Below are 19,530 nucleotides of genomic sequence, written 5' to 3'. Positions count from 1 at the left end.
ATATTTCGATGTCCCTATGTTTTAGATGATTTCGTTTGATTTCAATTAATAACAGACATCTTAAAACTATGAGTATTAGTTTTACCTCTCTTTATCTGTCTTCTCTCATTTCTCCCTGCCTAGAGGACAACGTAAGTAAAAACTGGCAAAGCTTACCCCCCTCTCTCCCCTAATTTATTTTTGGTTTTTGTTTCTTTCAAGTTTGCACTCAGATAAGATGCTGAAAGCTATAAAACTTTCACTGCATTAATTTCAAAGGCATTCAGCGCGTTTTTGAACGACTCTATAATAAAACACTCCCTCCATGAGCAGCCTGTCTGAAACTGCAAGAGCTAATCATTGAGCCGGCGACCCCTGCGTGTTTGTGGTCAAAGTTGAGACAGACCAAACAGGCTGTGTTCCTCACTCGAACTCTGAGGCTTGTTTTAGCCTTGGTCACCACTCACTTAAATCATTTCTGTCCATCCATCACGCTGCGCCTCTGACACACACTAATAGCAGGGTGTTTGAAACACAACATCTGCAGAGACGTCTTTTGCCCCCTCTGAAACCCCAGATGCATTAAATGGGGCCCCCCACAGTCCTGCAATTGCTAGAACCAGGAGAGTCTGCAGTATTTATTAGAAATAAACACAATAAAAGACGTGAGAAGATAAAAGAATGAAAAAAGATTTGTTTTGAAAGACTGAAAAACTTATTGCCTTGATTAATCAAATATTCAACATAATGTTCAATGCTCAGCTGCTTTATATACACATTTATAACTCATAAGTGTTATAATATAAATAACACCAAGTTGTATTTCAAGACTTCTAAATGTAATTAATTGCATTAAAAAAATATGTTCTTCAATGCAGATATTCTCACATTCAATTTCGCTTTTTTTATTTATTTATTTAACAAAAATGGTGTCACTAATGGCTTGACTGATGAAAAATGAAATTTGTTGTCAAATATTTTCTTTATCGATTATCACTGATTAGCTGTAGCAGCGTGTAGTGTGTTTTTGAGCACTAAAAATACTGTGGCATTGGCATACAGTAGGTGCTTTGTTGGCAATGTTCAGCACTAGACAGAGAAACAAACATGTTTGAAAGCACTGCAAACATTAGAGTGATGTCTAACATGGTGTCCTGACCACAACAAACCCAGAACCACAATTATCGAAAGATCTGCACAAACGAAAACAGAAAACACACGTGACCCTGAATGTGTAGTTTCTGCGAACACCAGCGCATAATGCATTATTTAGAGCGTACATTGAGGTTTTATCGTAAAGAAAATGAGAATAAAAGCCAAACAGAACAATAAATGACATTGAAAGGATTTTGAACTGTCAATCTGTGGCTGCCTCAGGGAGAAAAACAAAAAGCAAAGCGAGAGTGGGTGATTTCAGACGAGATCGGCGAGCGAGAGTCCCTCTCTTCCTCCTCCGTTCTCCTCCATCCTTTTCTGTCTTAAACGTTCCTCAGGGACGTTAACTTTTCCCAGGCAGTTCTCTTCAGCTTTAACAATTAATGTGCTGGGGCTCCACAGTGACAGCTGATGCTAAATACTGCACAGTTTTGTTTACGTAGAAGTGCATTAATAAAGATGAGACCCTGCTGGGTTTGAGGAAAAGAGACGAAGAAGATGCTAGGAGGAGGAAAAGAGGAGGAGGATAAAATCAGTTTCCTCCTCTATTCCTTCAAGTAGCCCACAACATTTTGGGCAGCTGAAATCTACACTGCAGTGTTAAATAGAGAGAACTAGATAGCGTGCATTCATTTTAAATTGATATTATGTATATATATATTTCTGACTGATCATAGCAGATGTGATGCGGAAAAGCATTATAATCGAGCATACATTGAAATGAGCAAGTAGACGTATGTTTTTATTCACTAGTAAACAATCAGATTTCACCTTGAAGACTGAGTGAATACCTTTTGACAGGAAAAAAAAGAAGATTTGATGTAAGAGTAAACTGCAGTGTGTTGCTTAATGTTAGCTGATGCATCAAAGTCAGAGATGTGTCCTTGGTCAAACGCTGAACTCTCGCTACAGCTACACAAACAAACCAAGCTGTGCTTTGTTTTCTTGAAAATGAAAACGGGACGGGGGAAAAACACATCTGCAAACACAAAAATGGATCTGCTGTTGTGTGATGGTTCAATAATTCATAACAATGCTTCATCTCATGTTTCCGTCTGTTGATTAGCTAGAGTATTTATGACCACATTGCCAAAGTGTTTTGAAGTGATATTCAAGCACCATAAACCGTTGCATTAATATTTGATATTTTTGCAAATGATCTTTGTCCTTTTTCTTTTAATGTGTCGAGAGACAAAGGGTTGTTTTAGGGATATGATGAATATAAAAGTACAGAAGAATTTTGTTAAAATGGAAATTTATGCAGAAACTCTAGACAAACATGCACTCCATAAAAAGCACTGAATAAACTTTTACCCTGTATTCAACTTTTAAAATTTCTGGTTAAATACATGTTATACATGGAATAATTTTAATTGTGGAGTGGATTGGACACACTCACTTTAAAAAAAAAAAAACATTTTAACAATAGGAAAAAAATATATATGAAAAGGAAAAAAACTATGTTTTCTGTTATATCCAATTTTACAACTTTCCATGAACACTAAAACAACTGTAAAAACATAATTAAACGGCTCAAATAATGCATATACTATAAGAGTTACATAACCCTAATGAAAATATCATGAAACTTCACATTTTGGGTAAATAAATAAATAGTGGTAATCTGGAATAATGCTGTTGATTAAGCTTGACTTGAACTAAACTGGGAATATTCCTTTAAGAAAAACAAAATTAATTCCATAAATTCCACATGCTTTATCATACAGCTGACCTCTGAATATTACACAGTACAGTAAGTTACTAAATAATACAATTTTTCAAGCGTGCACCCTTTAGTAAGAAATGATTTACTGAAATGGGACTAACCCTCAAAAAAGGCTATTGTCCTAAATAAATCACTGGTTTCATTGTCAGATTGAGGTAACACACGCAGTTTTATTTAGTGCCTTTTTCCGCTATGGTGGGAGGATAATTACTGTCATTTATTAATAATCCCAGGGCCAGTCTTCAGTAATGTGTGCCACATGTGACAGCCTGATCCTACAAGTGTCCCATTTGCCTCTGAGATACACAAGCCAAAAAAAAAAATAAAAAGTGAGAACGCATGAAAAAATGAGAAGAAAGAGGTCTGCTGATCACTAATAGCGCCCAATTTTCGTGTCTTTGGCAAGAGAGAATCAAATGATGGGAACAGCAATCCAAAAGGGCACTTTTTTAGATGTCATGTCCCATCGGCTTCAAGTAAAGTATGCGTATGAGAAAAAGAGCCAGGCTAGCCGGGTTTTAGCTCATTACAGGCACTTTCCTGAGGCTGATAGTGGGTTGTTTCTTCTTGGCGCTCAGAGTCTCTGTCCAAACACAAGGAAGCATTTTATCCCTTAGGCTTTGTTTTTCCTCCCCTTCTTTTGCGTTTAATTTCGACATTAGCTAAGGCAATATAATTTGCTATTCGGTGACCTTGACAGATTGTAGCAGGGACGCAGGCCAGCGCCGATGCCTTTGAGGAATGAGCATTTGATGAGTGGAGGAGTTTAGCTCACTAGGTACAACTTTAACTGAATTCCCCTTCCACAGCTTTCAGTTCCTTCCTGACCACACAAATCCTGCCATTTATTTGTCCAATTTTTCTTTTAATCAACAATGAAAGCCTTTGAGATACAAACAGGTATAAAAAAAACATGCTGAAGACAAACAGATATCTAATTAAATCTGTTATCTTTTCACCATCTGGGATGGGGAAAATCGCTTTCTACTCATCCTTCCAAATTGAATTTATTCATGAAATAAGCTAAACAGACAAAAGGAACCTTAATATTATTTTCACTGTATTTCATTTTATCTTATTTTATTTTATAAAAAAAATAAACAAACCATGCATAACATACAATATGCTTCGAACGATCGTTCATATCTAGTCTACAAATACAATAGTTTAGCGACAAGACAAAGGGATGTAGCTGTGAGAACAGTATTGACGGCAGCAATGGTTGTCCCCTCCACCATGTTTAAAGTTTATGACCCGGCGAACTCGGAAACTCTGGTATCAAAATTATTTTCCTAATTTCACAGTAGTACATACGACTTGAGAGGCCGTTCATGTCCAATTTCCGATTAGGAAACTTGCTAAGTTGGCAACACTGTCAGCATCTCCATTTTTCCAACTACAGACTAGACCACGGGTCAAATAGAAAATGCGCACCGCGTTAATCGGCGTGTTAATAAAGTTATATATATATATATATATATATATATATATATATATATATATTTATTATATTATAATATATATATATATATATATATATATTATATTATATATATATATATATATATATATATATATATAAAATGGGCTGTCAAAATTAACGCGTTAACGCAAAACTCATTTTAACGGCACTAATTTTATTAACGCGCGATTAACGCGGTGCGCATTTTCTATTTGACCAGTGGTCTAGCCCGTAGTTGGAGAAATGGAGATGCTGACAGTGTTGCCAACTTAGCGACTTTGTCGCTAGACTCAGGGACTTTTTTTTTTTCTTCAAAAAAGCTTAACCAATCTTATTGGTGAGACCTGTCATGGGCTACATGCCTGTTTATGCAAGAGCAAAAATAATGGCAAAAAGCTGCTAATAAACTAGGATGAATTTCTTTCTGTGGCGTCTGCTCTACATCACCAGAGACTTTAGCGCCTCAATCTATGAGGCAGTCTCAGGTCAACTGAAACTAGAGGAAGGAATGCAGGAAGGAAGCAAAGAAAATGGAAAGAGCGAGATAAAGTGGCCTTGCACACTGTAAAATCTCTGTTCTCGTCAATTCCAGAGGGAAGAGAGAAGCCCGCAGGTAAGACTCCAGAAAAGGTCGAGGTAGTAGTAGAGCTCCTTCTCTCTGCCTCTCGACCAAAAAGAGAGGCAAACACTTTCTGAGAGCAGATTGGAGGGAAAAGGCGCTCGTGTTCTGGCAAATTATGGAAGCATAAAAAGCCCATGCTGGAAATATTTGACTATGCCAAGATATAAAAGGTAAAAGGACCATCTGTGCCATTTGCATCCCGCTCTCCCTGGTTGTCTCTGTGGTGCAGCAGAGTAAACCATCTCGCAGCAGATGCCGATGGAACGCAAACATACAAGTTAGTGATGCTGAGAGAGCTTGTGTGTCCAATCAGAACGAGCCTCAGAGATGATAAATATGCATTATAATGTGTTGCAAGTTGCAAGTATAACCATGGCAACTGTCCCAGCCTGTTTTGTCTACACAGTGTTGTTTGTGGTGAGTGGTGAGCTTCCTTCCTCTGCTACCGTGAAGACCATGCCATAATGAAGCTGTTTTTCAAGACTTGAATGCATTAGTCAACTCATCTGAAGCATAGGGATTAGAAGAATCAATTCACCAAAGCATTGCGATTCGCTCTCGAATTATTAATGATCCTCAAATTCATGAAATTATTATTAAATCTGTTTCTTGAAATGATTCACAAGATCAAATATTACGAATACAAGTATGGTGTGCAACACTACAGAAAGTCAAAGACATACCGTAATCACTATTGCTACAAACCTGAGAAGCATAATTCACGAATCATTTTACAATCAGATTCAGGCTCACTGAATCTAAACAGAATCAAATCATGAGGAACCTAAAGATTTTCAACCCTAATAGGTAATGTTTATTGTTATTTTCTGTTTTTGGCTCTGGTTTGACACATTTGGAGAGACTGACTTTCACCAAAAGCATAATTATTACTTCCCGATTCATGAATTATACACATTTCACTCAAGAATAGAGGTTCTCTGAGTTGATGTCGTCGCAACCCAAAAATGGATCACAGGTCTGTTCTGAAATGGTTGCTGCTGACAACAGGGTAAAAAACTCTGTTAAATGCAATTATAAAATAATCATGTTAACTTATAAATGGACGCATTAACTATAAAGGGAGGAGAAAATGCTTCTAATATATTTTACTGTTGACATCAAATGCTAAACATCAGTATTTTACTGAATGTACTGCATTTAATAAAAATGTAGTCAATTTAGTAAATTTTAGATGACTTTGCTGGCCCTGTTCTAATTGATTCTAGGTACATTTGTGTTTCTTTTGAGCACTAAACAAGTTTGGTACTGTGTTGGGTCACCACTTGACGTCCAATATAAAATCTTTGTCCTGGAGCAAAACCAGCTGAGTACCACTAGCATACAATTAATTATACTAATCTGGTAACAACTTCACTTGGCGACACAGCGTGACTTATTTGTAAAGCATGATTTCTATAAACTACAAACAAAGCAATGAAATAGACTTTCTGCAATTATTCAATGAAGGCGCTCAACAACATATTCTGACATGATAAAAAGAAAATAAAATAAAAACACAGACAGTCTCAGAATGGGTGTGTGGGTGGAAATTAGTCACAGAAGAGTAAATGCTCAACACAAGAAAACCAAACGATTGGTAGAGTACACAGAGAGAGAGAGAGAGAGAGAGGGAGAGGGAGGGAGGAAGAGAGAAGCAAGGGAAAGCTCGAAGACTTCCAGTAGATGTCGGCTTTGACAGAGAAATAATGAAGTGACATGATGCTGATGCAGAAAGAGACAAAATGCAGCTTACTCGTTTGATGTTTTTAGGGCTGATGAATCTCCTAAGGGCTGAAGGGGAGACATACAGTATGTTCCTCTCGCCGAGATTCTGCCTTTCCACTAATGAATCACATCATCCAGCCATAGAGGATTCGATAAGCCTATAAAAAGCTTTAGCTCAGGCATCACTGTCTGAAAGATTGCTTCAAGGTTGCTGGATGCTGTTACATCCAATTCAATTGTTTCAGCTCAGAAGTGACATAACATTAAATCAAGGACAGTAGAGAAAGCCACAGAGCTTCTCATTTAGTCAATATCAGCTTCTTGTTAGAAAAGACAGGTAGCAGAACACAAAACATGTAACAATGTTTGCAAGATATTTGAGCTGCTCCGCATTTCAACGACAGGAAAATCAAATACAGAATAGGATATTTAAAAAAAAGAAAAAGAAAAGAAAGCTTAGGTTTGATCGTACAGTTTTAAGAAAGCTAGAGGAAGCAAAAAGGAATTGAACATACTGCAAAAGTAAACCAATTTTACAAGTTGTAATGGTTAAATAAATCAGACTAGTGCATGTTTACATGGAAAAACAATTTTTAAAAAAACAGCGGCAATAAAAGAATACAAGAATGTAACCCTAAGGAGGTTAGTCGGTCTCCTATCCTCGCTTAGCTTGCTAGATTTGTTTGTTTTGCTAGTTTTAGACAGGTTATCGGCACTAGTCAGCTGGTAAGGCTGGAAAACCAACTGGCTGACCATCTAAACAAGGTAAACCAGGCTGCGAGACGAAATAAACTAACTAGAACCAGCAAACCACATCATTTAAGAGCACTAGTCAGCTGGTAAGGTTGGGAGACCAGCTGATTTACTAACTAAACCAGCTTAACCAGGCTTGGAGACAAATTAACTTATCTAAGACCAGCAAACTACATCATTCAAGAGCACTAGTCAGCTGGTAAGGCTGGGAGCTGGATAACCAACTAAACCAGGTTAATCTAGCAGGGAGACCAACTAAATTAACTAGAACCAGCAAACCACATCATTCAAGAGCACTTGTCAGCTGGTAAGTAGGCTTGCAGTGATAGACGGTGCTGGCGGTGAATTAAGCCGCAACACAGGTTACGTCACTTGCCCACCGTGGCACCGTCCCTCACCATCATTTAGATTTTTTTTTTTTTTTAATAGTAATAAAAATAATTTAGTTCAGTTAGAGAACAGACACTACAATTAAAACTGAACGCGACTGCTCAATGCAGCACACCAAACAAACGACAGTCACGCATCACAGATCAGATTTCATTTATCACGTGAGGAGAGCAAGTCGAGCTGACTGAAAAGAAGAGTGAGATGAGACAGACAAGACGATGGCAAAAGAGTTTCCAAACAAAATGTAATAGCGGCTGTTTTAAAAATATTTTGGATTTTGAAAAGCCTGTTGACCTGCCATTTATCTAAGGTGATACTGGAAAAAAAAATTTTTTTAACATTCGTTTCTCATTTATTTGGTTCCACAGTATTTGCTGATTTTTATTTTATTTAAACTGTGATATTTTTCCCATTATTTTACATCAAGGTGTATGCAGTCCGTGCCTCCAAACTTTCTTAATCGCTAATAAATGTTTTATAATTATTTGTTCCTCAGTCTTTACCGATTTTCAGTTTTGTATAGGCCTACCCATTTAAAATTTGTAATTTATTTGTTATTTTATATTAGGCATATAGCATGGTGTATTTTTATTTGTTTTGTTAATAAAAGTTAGCTATATGTTCTACGTTGTATTTTGTTGCTGCTTGAATTGAATTCAAGCAATTGATGCCGAATTGCCGCTAATTTAAAAGTGAAAGTAAAACGGGCACAGAGCTTACAAGCTATTTAAAACCGAAGGAAAGCGAGGAAAAGATGGAAAACTCAAATGACCCCCCACCACGGTGATACCGGTATTACCGGTGTTGTCACACGTCGATTAACCGGTGGGAAAATTTCCTCACCGCCACAACCCTACTGGTAAGGCTGGAAAACCAACTGGCTGACCAACTAAACCAGGTTAACCAAGCTGGTAAGCCAACTAAATTAATTAGAACCAGCAAACCACATCATTTAAGAGTGCTAGTTAACTGTTAAGGCTGAAAGATGAGCTAGCTGACCAACTAAACCAGTTTAACCAGGCTGGGTGACTAGCTAAATTAGCTACGACCCACAAAACACATCATTCAAGAACACTACTCAGCTGGAAAGGCTGGGAGCAGGATAAACAACTAAACCAGCTTAACCAGGTTGGGAGACTAAATTGGGTAAAACCAGTAAACCACATTATGTAAAAGCACTACCCAGCTGGTAAGACTGGGAGACCAGCTGGTTGACCAACTGAAAATCCACATAGCTGACTAAACACAAGCTTGACAAGGCTGGGAGACCAGTTAAACCATCCCAAACCAGCTAAGACCTGCAAATCACCGTCTAATGGGGTTTAGTAGAGCAATGACCTTGTTTATCTACATCAGACCACCTCAGGAGAAGCCCATAGATTAGAGTCCGTTAATGTTTTAAGCACATCTTCACCACAGCAGGCGGACGGCACGACACAAGACACCCTCTCGCATTCTAAATCCCGCAACGCTGCCTCGTAGCAACGCAGTCTTCCAGCCGCTACCAGCGTGACGCTCATCATCACTCACATGAGTCAGAGAATGCCATAAGCTAATGGAATAAATCAAGGATGAAATATCAATCAAATTACAAACTAATAGTTCCCTTAATGTCTTTGTTGGAGTACAGATGGCCCCTTCAGCCAGCCAAGCACACCACAGCAAGTCATCATGATAATCAGCGCACTAATAATACCACTCCATTAATCACACATATGCGCTCGAACTGCGTCGCTGCAAACAACGGGTGCTCTACCGCAGGAACATCACAAAGTTGAAGCATGGTAACACTCACTCATTACACTGGTAATTAACTCTTCTCTAGAATCATGCTTATTGTTTAAAAAAACGACAAGGTAAGATATCCGATGGGGGGGAGGGGGTTGTGAGCGCTGCTGTTCCCTGGGCTTCTGCATAGAGTGGTCTTCATTTCATGCAACATAATAAAATAACAAAAACAAGGGCAACAAGCTGATACTTACATTTAGCGGGGAGGTCGTAGCCGCAGGTGATCTTGGCTTTTCCAGTGTCACAGCCGTTTAACGAGTGGCACTCTTCATACAGGAGATGACCCGCGGCTCTGTGTATGCAGCCATCCACTGAAAGAGAGAAACAACACTGATGTGACAACAGAAATGTTTGTTGCAATATTAAAGTTTTTTTTTTTTCCAGCTGAAATAAAAATGCTGCCATTTATTCAGCATCATGTTGTTCCAAAAGCACAAAAGTAGAACTGTCACACACAACAACAGTTCATAGCCTGTGACAAGGTCTGTCTATGCCCAACAGGGACAAAAAAAATATATATTATATTTCTAAAAAAATCTGCTTTTGTGCTTCACAGAAGACAAAGGCATTCAGGTTTGGAAACAGGTTAATGTCAAAGTTAAAGTTAATGTTTTAAAACAGGACTGAATTCACACAGGCATCAACAAAATAAAAGAGCCGTTTCAGAAGGAGGTGGCATGACCCTTGAGCTACTGATACTAAAAAGTGCTAAAACCACTTCATATCCCTGACCACTGTTGATTTATATAAAATGAAGTCTTTTGTCTTCCTTTTGTCTTTTGTTTGGTGTGGTGTTTTGCTCTCCCTTGGTTGTTCCCACCTCCCCATGTATATGAATTTCACATAGGTAAACCCAGGATGCCTTTGACTGATGGTACAGCTTACATGAGTAGGCAGAGAAATATAAATCCAAATGGTTTCCCTCCCTCTAAAAGCCCATGACCCATTATCAATCACAGAGAAATATCATAAAGGTACAGTCATAAGAAAAATAAATAAATCTGCAGAACATGCAAGCAGAAATACACGAGCAGACGCAGAGCTCTTGTACTCTACTCTCAAGACCATTATAAAGAGAACATGAAATGAAAACTGACCCCATTTACAGTATGTATACGTCATTCTTAAGAAATAAAAAATGTTTTCATAATCTTTCATCAAAATGTAATACATTTTTCAATATCTGAAATGTATTATCTGTTCTGCTAATGTCACCAAGGATGACATTGGAGAAACACTAACCAATTATAGTACAGTCTACCTTTCACGACCCAATCAAATCTAGCCCTGTCCTACATTTTTATAGTTATATATAGTGATTCGGTTTGGGGGGGAGGGTTAAGTAACTTTGGCACATAACTTTCCAGGTAGTATAGATATGAATAATGTGTCAAATCATATGCATTTCAAATCATATGACAAAATAAAGATGACAACCACTTTGGGTTAAGTCACATATTTAGGATAAGAAAAATCTATTTTCTGCATAAAGCATAAACATCTACTTAAATAATATTTCACACCAAAATGTCACATTATTGACATTAAATGCGTTCAAAAAGGTGTTGATGTTGACTTTGAACAAATGAAGAAAAATCATTCCTGCTTCAGAACCTGTGATTGATTGAGCGCCCCAGCCAACAGGTCGTGATACATGTGACCTAAATGTATGTTTTAGCTGCTGCCACTGATCTGGTTTGCACAGAGATGAACAGCATGTCATAAAGGAGATCAGTCTCAGTACGCTAATGACACAAGCAGATGAGAGGCAATAAAGATGACAGACAGCCTGCTGTTACAGAAGAGAGGAGGAGCTCGAGCTAAATTTCATGATGGACCTGATCCACTCACTCATTCATTGTGCAATGACGCTGTAAATGAGTGTGAACAGCTTCGGCAAAAAACCAAACCCCATTTTCCTTGCTCTTGTTCCTTGTCAGAAACTCTACCCAAGTTGACAAAAACTACATACAGGTTTTTTCGTCACAATTTTCTTTAGGAGACACCAGCTGGAGGGAAGATTTTTCCACCACGATCAATCATCTTTAATGGTCTGAGCGACAGCAAGTCGACAGATACATATTCCGATGGCTTTTGAGAAAGCACTCAGTTCAAAAAGATGAAGACAGTGACAGAGCTTGCAATGAGAGAATCGGTTGTTCAGACAGCCTGACAATTACCGCATCAAACGCTATCAGAACGCAATGGACATGCTGACAAAGTTGTGTAGGTGTACTTCTTTACATCCTGCTGTTATGTGAAGATTGAATGTTTCTTTAAGTACATACAGTACAGTTGCTGAGAAATCAGCATCGATCACATGGAGGGATCACTCAGTTTCAACAATGTTCATTTTATATAACAGCTCAATAAAAAAAAGAAGTTAATACTGAGAAACTTACATGTTAGAAATTGCTGACAGTACTTCTGTTCTGTCAACGAAAATAGTTCCAAAGAATGCCAAAATGCCAAGGCTGTCATGTCTCCCAGCAACAAACAGCATTTGTGTTTGATTCTTGAATGAATCAGCATTTTGAACAATTCGATTTGTGTGAATGATTCAATGACTCACTCATAAAGAGAGTCATTTGCTTTGGGTTGTGGCTAGAAGTTTTGTTTTGGCTCGCTGGATGAACGAAAAAATGGACAGTAAAGAAGACAAATAGCGAACCAACCAGCCTGCGTTGTGGCAAAGTCCATTGAACCAAAATCTTTTAAAATCTCGCCGGATGGACACTGAAGTAGACAACTAGCAAAGATTTTGCAAAACTTCCATCACTTCCGGCCATTGCTGTATCCCTTCTAGCCACAATCCTTGTTATAATCCTGACTGAATCAGTGAACAATTCAATGCTTCACTCATAAAGATGGACATTAACGAATCGTCATTTTTAAATAAATCGGTTCAGTGAAGAGTTTAATGCATGTGTTTTGTTCATAAATGAATTAGTGTTTTTTAACGAAACAGTTCAGTAAATGATTAATTGACGTCAGCTACTGGCGTTACGATGAAACCTACAGAAAGAATCACTGTCAATACTTAATTCACAGACACTGCTATATATCAGCACTCTCTGCTAATCAAATTCGCGGACCATAACCAACTATTGTATAATTTTGAACACTTTATAAACCAATGTCTACAATATAGCAGGCCCCTGTAAACAGAGTCCATTACGCACAAAGCCTCTTGCTCAGCAAACAGCATTACCGTAAAAACAGCATATTTTTCTGCATGTAAAGTACATTATTACAGCTCTTATGCGTTAGCATTAAAAGTCAGTTGGCTGTGAATCACGCCTCTCGTGAATACGCCTGGTCAAGCACACCACAGCCTTTGAGAGATGAGTGTTACAGGAAGTGGAGCATGTTATTGCAGATTGCAAGCACGGTTAAAAGGCAATAAATTCTTGAAGTATGTTGAATAGGTAATCAACATGCATGTGTGAATGTTTGGCCTTCAGCAGAGGGAAGCATTTACGCAGGAAATAAACCCTCAGTAATGTCAGTCTGTTTGTAGAAGCGCATGAAGATGTGTTTACTCAAAAGCAATAATTAATAACGCTTTGCAAAATGCTTGTTTTTCATTAAGGGCAGTTAAAAGAAAAGCTCATGATGATACAGTTCATCCCACTTGCTGACTGATCTTAGTCCTCAAGCAATCCACTGATGAGGCTGATTTAAATTAATAGTATTTAATTTTTCATAACATATTAATATTATTTTATATAAAGGGTTATAAATCTGTAATCTCTAATTCTTGCCTGATTATGTTTATGGACATGTTAACAGCCTAGAAATATTTTGCACTAATACACCTTTGTACATCATAACATACATACAGACTAACCATCACCTAGAGGGGTGAGCACTAGCATAATGTCTACCTCTAATAATGTCAGAGTTCAAATCCTGAACTTCCATGGTTCCTATTTGTACATAGCTGTTGAGCAAAATCTGGAGCTGGAGGCCAAGGAGCAGATGGAGATCGGGAAATACAAGTCAATCAGCATATGATCAGAATCAAGATTTCCTCGCCCCCTCACAGCCTGTCAAAGCCCATTGTTACCTGATGCTGCTGGTGAACACATTAAATGCGTTTCAGGTTTTGTGAAGCCTTCTCTCCTATATCTGATTATTTGATGCTTATGCAGCTCTCGTATCACTGCCCTCTGCATGTCTCAGGCTGGTCAGAAAAACATCAGAAATGCTGATTTATTCTGTACCCTCACAATCCCACACCAAGCATGTACCATACTGTCCTGATAGCTTTCATCTTCGCTCGGATCAGCCTAAAAAAGGGTTTTTACTTTTTTTCCTCTTGCTTATTTTGTGTTTATCACTGACAAGGCCAGTGACTCGGTTGAGTGGTTTATTGTAGAAATATGTAGATTTTGAGAGACCATCATGGTTAACGCAGACACACCAATTTCAACAATGCAATAATGTATGTTGCATTGTAAAATCAGTATCTCTTTAGGGAGCACTGTAAAATTGGCTTATAGGCATGGAAGATTTAGCTGATGAATGTACTACATATAGACAGGGATGACTTCACACTAAAAACAGCCTATGCATGTATGTATGTATGTATGTATGCATGTATGCATATATGTGCGTGTGTGTGTGTGCCTGCGTTTTTGTGACAAATGAGGACATAAATTTGTATAATGACAAGGGTATGACATAGGTATTACAAGGAGAAGGTGACTTTTCAGGACATTACCCCATGTCCCCACTTTTCAAAACGCTTATAAATCACACAGAATGGAGTGTATTGAAAATCTGAAATAGCACAAAGTTTCCTGTAAGGGGTAGGGTTGGTGTAGGGCAATAGCACATACAGTTTGTACAGTATGAAAAATACTGAGTGAGTGAGTGAGTGAGTGAGTGAGTGAGTGAGTGAGTGAGTGAGTGAGTGAGTGAGTGAGTGAGTGAGTGAGTGAGTGAGTGAGTGAGTGAGTGAGTGAGTGAGTGAGTGAGTGAGTGAGTGAGTGAGTGAGTGAGTGAGTGAGTGAGAGAGTGAGAGTGAGAGTGAGAGTGAGAGTGAGAGTTTTCAATGTAAAAACAGCTACTAAATAAACATACTACCAAGTTTTGGAGTCAGTAAACAAGAAAAATTTCACAATTTTTACAATAAATGCTGTTCTTTTGAACTTTCTATTTAACAAAGAATTCTGAAAATAAATGTACCATGGTTCCCATAAAAATACTAAAGCAGCACAACTGTTTTCAACATTGTTAATAATATGAAGTGTTTCTTGAACACAAAATCAGCATATTAGAATGATTTCTGAAGGATCATGTAACACTGAAGACTGGAGTAATGACTGCTGAAAACTCCGCTTTGACGTCACAGGAATAAAATTACATTTTAAAATATATTCAAACAGAAAACGGTTATATCAAATTCTATTATTTCACTAAAGTACTGTATTTTAATTAAAGAAATGCAGTCTAGGTGACCATTAAAAAGATGTTCAAAAACATAAAAAAACAGTAGGATACAAAACCTTTGCTGTGCCATAGCTGTTTTTATATTAAAAGCTCAATAAAATTGCATCAATTTTGAAAATAACAGTGATAGAAATGTTTTAAAGAATTGTTTCATGCTCCTGTTTTGTGTTGTTTTGTTTTTTGTTTGATATGTTACATTTCATGCTTAAAATAAAAAATGAGGTAAGGGACATAAAAGTGCCTGAAGTTGAAGAAAACATCCAGAAAGGAACGCTGGTAGATTGAACGCGGTTGTGTGAGTGCGCAGATTTAGTTCTTTACGCATCTTCTGGTGAACTCTCCCCATGAGAGAAAAGAGCCAGGCCGGGTGAGAGATGTCTTCAGGTGCCTTGGAGCCTTCACCAGCTGCTGCTGAATCCTCCTCGTCCTCTTCATCACTTCTCACTGGGCTCAAGTCCCTGGACTCTCGTCTTTTGTCCGCCTGCATGGGATTATCTATCACCCACATGCACACCGACACTCACATTAGGGGTGTTTTCAGACTCTCATCAATATTCTAGGCGAGAGGCTGCTGGACTGCAAGGTCTGAAGCGAGTTCCCGATTAGAAAATATCCGCAATACAAGAGCTTCAGAGCAACATATCTCTGGCTCTCTAATGCATCGCAACCAAACGTCTGTTTGGCACCAGCCTACGTGACGTCCCGAGGACATTAAACTGACTGCATTGTTTTACAGCGCAAGTAATGATTTTCAGAAGTAATCTGGGAGTTCAGTTCACTGTGACAGCAAATCCCGTTAGATGCGTTGAGAGGCTTCAGCTGATTTCTGTGGCCTTGCATCATAGTAGCGCAGGTTTAATTTCTCTCCATTTGTTTGGAGACGAGTTCAACGGGCTGGGTGCCGCAGATGCCATATCAGGTGACGCCAGCGTCAGTGTGAGTGGCAGCCCGTGCTCCCCGTTTCGCTGCTAAGCAAAAGTATCAAAATGCACCACCATTCATGCATCTCTAAAGACAGGCAATCTGAAATCGCTTTGGGCGCTAAAACTGAAATCGTCTGCCGGCTCAATACCGTAATCTCACTAACCCCCCACCTCACCACCGCAGGTATATTTAGAGATGAATTCCGATAAAAAATGGCTTTCGAGATGAGAAAGCAGAGCCGAGAGCCTATTCTCCCATCCAGCCCAGGTAATGAGCCCCGGGGCCCGGGCCTGGATCCCGGGCGCAATCATGTCCAGTCAGCCGATTCCTCGACTTTCTAGTCAGACACAACAACGTGTGGCACAAAACAATGTAATTCTTTGTGGGAATCAATAACCGTGGATGTCTAACCGAGGGAATTTGTGTACGGCTCTGAATGCAGGACTTACTGTTCCCAATCGTTCCCTAGCGACTCCAATGATTTCTGTTCATGACAAATGAATTAACAACACCGAAAGCAGGTCTCAGCCGAGCCGCAGCAGAAGCGTGACCCAGATGCAAGCCGGGGTGTCAATTTATTTTCTAATCTGGGGAGGATTTAAGGAGAATTCCCTGCTGATTGCGACGCTAGCGAACTTACAAGGGCAGCCTCTGATCGTCATTAGCTAAGTGTGGTGTTTATTGTCACCTTTGAGCGGAGAACGTGTCATTAAGAGATATAGTGTGCTATTTGCGTCCTTCTGGCGCAATACTAACAATTAATGGTCTTACTGATACACTTAAGCAACACATTTGTTTCTGTATTTGGCTGCTTGATGTCAATTAATACTCGGTGAGCGCAGTCCAAGGCGTTTTTGAGAGCTTCTACAAGTTGCCATCATCTGCTTTGTGGCTCATTATGCAAACTGTGACATCACAACAGGGGTCATCAAATAAAACCCACCAAGAGCATATTCATGCAGTCCCCTAAAGTCTAAACACTGATCGCTTGGCTATTAAAGAAATTTGCAATCCCTGGCTTCCTGTGCTTTCAAGACAGCTGCCAAGGCTCTAAAAACAGCACTTTCAGCCTGTAGTAATCCTGCAACTATGCTGCCCAGTGTAATATTTCACTCCTCTTCAAAAGCCAAGATGCCCCCGCTGGACCTTTCAACAGTGGATCTGTCATTTATCCGCTCCCCGACTATGCAGCATAGCATCTGGTGTTGTCCACCACGGCCTTTCCAAGTCTCCTCCACCATTACCGCTAATATTACATCGATCCACTCAAGGCGTGTGACTGTAGGATGTGTGACTCAGCGCCAGTTGAGTTATTCATTTTGAAGGTGTTCTGCATTGATTTTGTCAACAATAATGAAGACGAGATGAAAAATTTGCATCATGACGATAATTAATCAATTTAAGACAGAAAAAAAAAAAAAAAAAAGAGAGAGAAAAACACTGCAAGATGTTAAGACTAAAAATGCACAAAAAATGTTTGAAGAGGAGAAATCTAGAAATAATATGATTTGTACCAGTAAACTGAATAATTTATATATATATATATATATATATATATATATATATATATATATATATATATATATATATATATATATATATATATATATATATATATATATATATATATATATATATATATATATATATATATATATATATATATATATATAAATATAAAATTTTATTTTTCCGATATTTCCATTGACTAAAATTAGATGTTAGATTAGAATAAAACTTATTACAATGAATGAAACATTTTAAGGATTGTTCAGCAAAAAAAAAAAAATCCTGTACAGTGTGTAGGTGCTTCTCTCAGATCCTTGCAACCTCAATATCCTATCACTCCTCCTGCAAAAGTGCAGACGGTGCCTGGAGAAAAGTCAGATACCTGTTGGGCACAAGCATGAGTTTCAACGTTTTCCCACAAGCGCTGCGGCGAGACAGTAATGCCTCACTAACCCCCCAAAGGCCTTTCTCGCAAAGTCTTTCTCTCTCCGACTCTTTTCCTTTCAATTTTTCCCTCTGACACAAAGATCCTTGCTCTGCTTTCATTACAATACCCTGCTTTTCAGAAATGGTGTCAGGCACAATTTTCCCTCCCTAATTATTTTCCGTCCCCGTTGAGGTTTGGAGTTCAGGCCTGGGGGAGCAGCTGCCATTAAGTGCAGGCCGGGGTGGGTTAGGGTGGGCTGGGTGAGGAATGGAAACTCGGGAGCTGGAAAGAAAGAAGAACAACTCTGTAAACTGTCCTAAATGAACTGCACTGAGAGGAACGCCTCTCTGCCAAAAGAGTTGGCAAACACTTGGAGGGTCCTGTGCCATTCTGTTGGGCCGAAAGTCAACTTTATGATTAGGTAACTGAAAGTGTTGATTCCAACTCTATGCCTTATTTCCCAGCTCCTCCCCGCCCCTCCTGTTCCCAGCCCCTGTGATTTACCACACAATTTTCTACCCAGCTAATTCTACTGGAGGAGATAATGGCATGAATTAGACCCTAATCAAGTGCCAATCAGAGATCCTTAGAACTCTAAATGTCAGATATTAGATGTCTCGTCACCCGTCGCTAGTTTCAGAGCTCCAACGAATTGTTATATTAGCTAATCACACTCACTGTTCAGGCAGTGGGAATAAAGAGAGCGACATTATTCAAGTTCCCTTCAAAACGGTGATGAAAAATATAAAAATCTCACCTGTCTCAATGTTAATATCAGATTTAACTGGGAAGATACAGATAAGAGTTTGTCTTTTATGTTTGATCTTAGGCCACATCTACATTTACAGAGCCTTTTAGCCTCTCATCTACAAGTAAATTCCATTCCATACACTTTAGACTTCTAAAGTGAAGACATTTCTGTGATTCATGTAAACAGGTAAGATGTTTTTCATAATTTTAGTCGTAGCTTTTCATCTTTTTACAAAAATATCATTACTTAAATGTAAATATAAATTTACATTTTGTCAATATTTCTCTGGCATATTCATTTTAGTCAGTTTTACTGTTTTAGTGTAGTCGTACATATATTATAATGCAGTGGTCTAAGTTTTTGTTTTGTTTTTTATTGGGAAGGAATTTTTACATTTATTTAGCAAGGATGTTTTCAATTGAAAAAGTGACAGTAGGCTTTAACAATGTTCCTAAATATTTCAATTTCAAATAAATGCTGATCTTTATATTTATCAAAGAATCCTGAAAAACATCAGTTAGGACAAAAATATTAAACAGCACAACTGTTTTCAACCTTGTCAAAAACCTTGAAGCATATTCAAATATTTCACTAACTTAAACACACATCAACATTTAACAAAAAAACCTCCTGAAATAACATTATGTGTATCCTACTGTGATACTGTGTATAACATATTGTGTATATTTTATGCTTTGGGTATTTATTGTCTGTGGTTTGAAGGTTTTTAAACAGTTTGGTTTTTAAAAAATTAGAAAAACGTGTAGACAGGTCTTAGACTGTCATGCTTGCTATGATGGATACCACAGGGTGGAGTAGATCTCACTTTTAGACATATTTCATTATGGAGGAGTACAAAGCA

At 38.3% G+C, this 19,530-nt stretch overlaps 1 protein-coding gene across 4 annotated transcripts in view; it reads right to left on the bottom strand.

The window, feature by feature from the left end:
* macrod2 (mono-ADP ribosylhydrolase 2) overlaps positions 1 to 19,530 on the bottom strand; it is a 544,600-nt gene that overhangs the window by 337,905 nt on the left and 187,165 nt on the right. For 3 of the 4 annotated variants that reach the window (XM_058795075.1, XM_058795077.1, XM_058795074.1), the window contains one exon: positions 9,795 to 9,911. The exons of the other annotated variant lie outside the window; for it this stretch is intronic. In XM_058795075.1, the coding sequence (XP_058651058.1) occupies positions 9,795 to 9,911 (117 nt within the window). The remainder of the gene's footprint in view (positions 1 to 9,794; positions 9,912 to 19,530) is intronic. 4 annotated transcript variants of the gene reach the window in all.

This window comes from Onychostoma macrolepis, chromosome 13, assembly GCF_012432095.1.
Source record: "Onychostoma macrolepis isolate SWU-2019 chromosome 13, ASM1243209v1, whole genome shotgun sequence".
NCBI classification, from domain to species: Eukaryota; Metazoa; Chordata; class Actinopteri; order Cypriniformes; family Cyprinidae; genus Onychostoma; species Onychostoma macrolepis.
Note: the sequence above shows the minus strand (reverse complement) of the source record. Positions and strands in the feature narration are given on the sequence as shown.